The sequence below is a fragment of the Sorghum bicolor genome, chromosome 2 (assembly GCF_000003195.3).
Source record: "Sorghum bicolor cultivar BTx623 chromosome 2, Sorghum_bicolor_NCBIv3, whole genome shotgun sequence".
Lineage (NCBI taxonomy): Eukaryota > Viridiplantae > Streptophyta > Magnoliopsida > Poales > Poaceae > Sorghum > Sorghum bicolor.
In genome coordinates this window covers 61,399,139-61,405,138 of record NC_012871.2, presented here as the reverse complement: position 1 = coordinate 61,405,138, position 6,000 = coordinate 61,399,139, and the positions used below count along the sequence as shown (strand labels likewise).

The window sequence follows — 6,000 nt, the reverse complement described above, 5'->3', positions numbered from 1 at the left end:
AGCTGGGGTTCTTGAAGCGATGAAGGGGAGCTACCAATGCAAGTTAGGGCAGGGATTCTTGAAGGGCGGTGTCCTGGGTTGGATGGCACTGAATAGCCATTTATTGGGAGGCGCGCTTACCACCAAACAGGAGCCGAGTGTGGACAATGCATACTACTCCGTATATGTTACAAAAATGTTTTACGAATTGACGTTGGAGCAAATAGTGAAAGAATGAGGAAGTTTCTAGGTGTGGTGAGTAAGCCTAGGCAAAATAACCGATACTCATTACCCGTATCCGAATTATTCAAATCCGGACCTAAATTACTTGAACCCGAGGTACCTAATTCTAAATTCGATTTTAACTACACTAATATCAAGTAGCAGTTTTTATTACCTAAATTTTAAATTACACGAATTACCCGACACGAAAAAATCGGGTAACCCGAACGTTCAGGCTTAGTGGTGAGGTCTCTAGAATAGTCCACTATGGGGAACCTTATACCTTTATAGTTGACAAAGTTTTCATTTAAAATCATCATGCTAAACAATTATCCAATGTTTTGGCCATCAAAAGTAATGAAGTAAAAGGTTAGGGGTAAGGAGAATTGTGAGAGGACAGAGGTCGTGGGTTTAAATTGTGGAATTTGCATCTCCGTGTAATTTGGTGAAAAACATTAGAATAATATGGAGAATTGCTCAGATATCTATATCTATATTCTCTTGCTCATAAATTGGAGTTAGAGGTGAGACTTGGGCCGTGCCATGCTGGCATGGTACGACTCTCTCGTGCTTCATGATGCTCTGGATTGTAACCTCTAGGAACGCGAGATACATCGTGTCGTGCTGGTATAGCACGACAAGTCTTTGCTTCGGTCCAAACACAACTCATGACACATTGGCACACATTTAAGTCATGCCAGTCCAAACACAACTCTTAAAATATTTTTATTAGTTTTCTTTGTTCTCCTGTGATATAAAAATATATTTTGTATATACAATTTCCATATAAATTTCAATAATAACTACTCTATTTAACCAGACACAAAGGCCCTCCGCCCTCCACCCACTGTTCAACACTGTTAACTTTTCTACTTTTTGTTATTTTATTTTTTTATCTTTTATGGGTTTTCTTTTTTTCTTCTTTTTATTCTTTCCGTTCAAAAATACCTGCAACGAGGGCACACAGCGAAGCCCGTGTACTATGCTAGTTTTTATTTTTATAATACACTCAAGAATTAGATGAGAGATGGTATGTGTCATAGCCCCACCATAGCTAGCATAGGCCTTTTTGTATTTTTTAACCCTTTCAAAAAATATTTCAATATTAATCTTCTCAAAAAATATATTGTATTCCATAGCCTCTTTAGTCGCACCAATCTCGCTGGCGCGACCAAATAATATAGCCACACCACATGTGTTGGCGCGACAAGATACGACACATTCGACGGCATTTTGACATGGAAAAGCTTGTCGCGCCACATGCGTTGGTGTGACAGTAGATGTCACGCCATCAGGAATGGTGTGTCAAGATCAAACTTTCGAAAAATTATAACTCTTCGATATGATGTCAGATGAAGATGATTTTTATATAAAAACTATAGTTTCGAGTTTTTTCATTTGACGATGTTAAGGTGCTCAAAAAAATTATATAAAGTTCAGCGCCATATCACGTACTTTTGCTTATTGCATTATAAAATTAATATTTTTTTGTATGTTGTCAAATGAAGACATTTTTTCTACCAAAGTTGTAGCACTTAAATAGATCTATATGTTTGTAGTTTTGAGTTTTTACATTTGAAGTTGTTATGATATTAAAAAAATATAAAATATCAGCAACTTTATATAGTTTTTACCCTATGGAGAAGTCGCCAGAATCCACAAGGCTTGGGTTGGTTCAACACGCTCCCACTAGCCAGCCAAACCCGGATAGGAAGAGAAGGGTTCATCACCCGGATGAAAAAAAAACTGTTAAAATGTTTTTTATTTGGTCCTTTTCACTATTTTTGTTTTCCTTTAAATTTTGTTATATGTTTTCTTAACTTATTTTTATATGTAACTTATTTATTTATTTTCATACATATTTTAGAGCATTTTTTATTTTTAAAATTTTCACTAATATTAAATACTCCTACCAATCATGAACCTAGAATTTTATTCTTGTAAATTTGGAACATTGTTCTTTTAACATAGAACATGTCTTATAGAAGCGGAATATTTTATCTTAGATCTAGAGCATCAACTTTGCTTAATAGAAGAAAATGTTCTATCTTTGAAATTAAAATATTATTATATCTAGGTAGAATTTTTTAAGGATTTATTATAAGAAACATAATATTGAAATCAGAATTTAATTTAGATGCTTAGTTTGGGAGCTATCTCTTTTTTAAACTATATATTATACAAATGCTTACATAAACATATCTTACTTTTCTTAGAATCATATCTTGCGTTTTGTTAATAGTCCACAGACCACAGCCATAGGTCCACTAATGAAGCAGTCATCGGATCAACTGGTCGGCACGTGCCTAGGTGCGACCAGTGGAAAAAATAGATATGAAATCGAGATATACAAAATTAAAAAAAAAGAGAGAGAGAAAAAAAAATCGCAACAGCAATACTTTATGTGAAAAATGAACGGCCCAGGAGGCCCGCCGCGGGTGCGCTCTCCGCGGGCCGAACAACCCCAGACTGGGCCGGCTGTCCGCCGCATTTGCTTTCCTTTTCCCTTCCGCACGACCCCGCGTGCCGCGTTCGTATCTCTGCCTCTCCCCCCTCTCGCGCTCCGACGACTGGTGTGGCCGCCGCCGCCGCCCCAAAGCCAGGTGCTGAGGCCTTCACCGGCCTCTTCGCTGGCGACGAGCATCCACCAGGTATTCCCACCCGTTCTCTTCCCTTCTTGCTGTGCGAAGCCGAGCACCCCAAACCCTAACCTAAGGCTATTTGGCTATTTGATTGATGCCTCCTGACTTCGAACCTTTTGCAAAAAAAATATCGGCTGTACATCCATTTCCCTTTGCTGGGTCCGCCCCTGGTGCACACGAAGCCTGGTTTCCTGTTCTGATAACAGTTTGTAGAATTCTTGGTTAGTATAAAGAAGATTTTAGGAATTTCAGACGCAATATTTATTCCGTATGTACATATATGCCTGTGTGCTGGGATTTGGGTTGACGGTTTTATATATTTATCACCGCTGATGAGCGATACATAGATCTTTGCATGTTTCATGTAAAATCCATGTTTCTGCAATCATGCTAAAGTTCTTCTAAGTTGCTATGTTATTTTGAGTAGTCATAGGACATTTGAGTGTTTGAACTTAGGCAATAGGCATACTCACATGGTGAGAATGCGATGGAAATTACTCTCTACTTAAATTTGTTCTGTTTGGAATGCAATTTTTTTTCCAGTAGCTACCATGAATATCGAAGTTGTCCATTTCTTCTGGGGTTACTAGGATTATCAAAGATGGACCTTTGCAAACTCTGTGGTGAAAATAATTATGCATCTCTGTTATATACATGCCAAATACATTTGATTTCCTCTGAAACTTGTCCTGAACCAAAACAAGAGGTTCAAAGTTGGCAGTAACAGTCTCCACTGAGTTTCTGATCAAAATCGGACATTTCTGTAATTTGTAAGTGTTTGGACTGTTTGGTAATTTGATGGAAAAGTACATATTCTCTGTGAATGAGGTAGTTTAAATGTTCAGCTTGTGTTTTCCATGCTTATAGAATAATGATCAGGATAACAAAGTAAATGAATTTAGTCCCTGCTAAATTTATTATTGAGCTATAGTTTTTTATTGTTGACTATGGGATAGGTCAGAATAATTAAGCAAAATATAACTGTCCTTGTGCTAGCAATCATAGTGTCATACTATCATCCAGGTTTCCTTCTTAGTTGCAATATGGACAATGTGAATTTCTTTTAATAGACTTCATGGCATCTAATTTACTATTACATCTTACAGTCCTTTCAGGATGACCAAGTATACGAGGAACAAAAAATGTTCATCTCATCAACTTAGATCATCACATCACTGGAAACCCCACAGTAGTTCCAGATTCAAAAAAGTTTCCAGCAAGGAGATACCATTTGCAGCTATAGAGAAATGTGCATGGACAGATGCAACTTGTCCAGTTTGCATGGAATTTCCACACAACGCTGTTCTTCTACTTTGTTCATCACATGGCAATGGCTGTCGTCCATATATTTGTGCTTCCGGCTACCAGCACTCAAATTGTCTTAATCAGCTTGTAGAGTCATGCAGAAAAGTAGCCTCCGAGGACCTAGATGCAATAGAGCTTGCGTGTCCCCTTTGCCGTGGTGAGGTCAAGGGATATACCTTGGTTGAGCCTGCTCGGAAGAAGCTGAATCACAAGAGGAGGAGCTGCATGGAAGATGGCTGTTCATACATGGGCACATACAGAGAGCTCTGCAAGCATGTCCAAAAGAAGCACCCTTCTGCAAACCCACGAGCTGTGGACCCCTTACATGCTTACAGATGGAAGCGGCTTCTATTTCGAAGTTCATTGCAAGATATGATTTGTTCAACTACTTCAGAGGTTATGCGAAGGTTATTTTCTCTCATCCTTCAGTTTGACGAGATTATGGCTGCTTCGCGAGAGGGTGGTGATCGTCATGGTGCTACCAATGATAATTTGCTGCCAAGCGCTAATGCAGAATCCACTGATCCATGATCTCTGGACCTCTCGCTGAAATGTGAGAGTCTGTGTTGATCCTGCAGGCAATCTTCATGAATCCCTGACTTGGCCCCCCTGCCGATTCACAATTTCTGACCCGACAAAGGAATACTACTCTTCATCTGTTCTCAGGGGATGCTCAATGGTCATCTTGAAACGAAACATACTGCTAAGCTTTGATGGATTTTTCAAGAACAGTGATAATGGCTGGTTGAATGGCATGGGGCTTTGTTCATACTCATTTAGCCTCTAGCGTGTCATGTGATGCACTATTCTTGTGCACCCTCCCATTGTTTGTCATAACTGTTTCTTATGGAATGCAATGTGTCCCTGTTCAGAAAACGAAATCTTGCCTTTTCTGCGTTTACTGTTTACTTCTTGTTGCAAGGCAAATGTTGGGTATTATTACTTGAATATTCATGGAACATCTGTAGCTTCGTACTTCCAAAGAACATGGTTTCGTTGAGCTCTGGAGCTTGAATTATAGATTACTTATATTGTGATTCCAAGTTCGTACCGAACAAGATAGTTTCTTCTAACTTTTCCTGCATGTGGATCTCATTGGCATACCAGTTTGATGAAGTGAAACTGCGTAATGCACAGAATTTCAAACCAACCAGTTACATTAGATTGACAATGTTAATTTTTGCGGAAAGGCTTATTTTATCACATAAGTAGAGTAGAGGCAGGCGATCTAGTCCAATCACTAGGATTTCGGTAACTCATGGATTTCACATGGTGAATCGTTTACAGAAGCACAGCTAAAACGATGTGCCCTATACTGGCATGTTTTGGCCAACCTTTGCGAGCCAGTGGCGGCGACCTCGTTTTGCATCAGTGCATTGCATGATGCTGCTGCATGCATGCCTTGTTTAGGTGCAAACTTTTTTGTAAAATGGACACAGTAGTATTTGATAAATATCGTCCAATTATAAATTAATTAGGCTTAGAAGATTCGTCTCGCAAATTATAGATAAACTATACAATTAGTTTTTTTATCTATATTTAATGTTTCATGCATGTGCCACAAGATTCGATGTGATGAAAAATCTTGAAAAATTTTGTAAAATTTTTGGAAAGTAAACTCTTGCCTCCTCGTAGGATAAACTTGGCTCCACGATGCGTCGTGCATCTGCGATCTGATTCCTATGGACTCTCCAGATGGGGAGGCCTGGGGTGGATAGCTGATCGATACTCCTTAGGAACTAGCCTCTCTCTTACTTTATTCGGTCAGTATAGGTTTTCTGTAATAGTAGATTCATTTAGAAACCCAAACCCAAAATAAGTCTTCAACATAATATTTATAGTCTCCAACAGA

The 6,000-nt window shown here is 38.8% G+C and overlaps 1 protein-coding gene across 1 annotated transcript; it reads left to right on the top strand.

Moving 5' to 3' along the window:
* LOC8081035 lies at window positions 2,701-5,188 on the top strand. Its single transcript, XM_021452843.1, has 2 exons — window positions 2,701-2,852; window positions 3,950-5,188. Exon 2 carries the CDS (start codon window positions 3,960-3,962, stop codon window positions 4,677-4,679), a length of 720 nt encoding a protein of 239 aa, XP_021308518.1. The 5' UTR covers window positions 2,701-2,852; window positions 3,950-3,959; the 3' UTR covers window positions 4,680-5,188.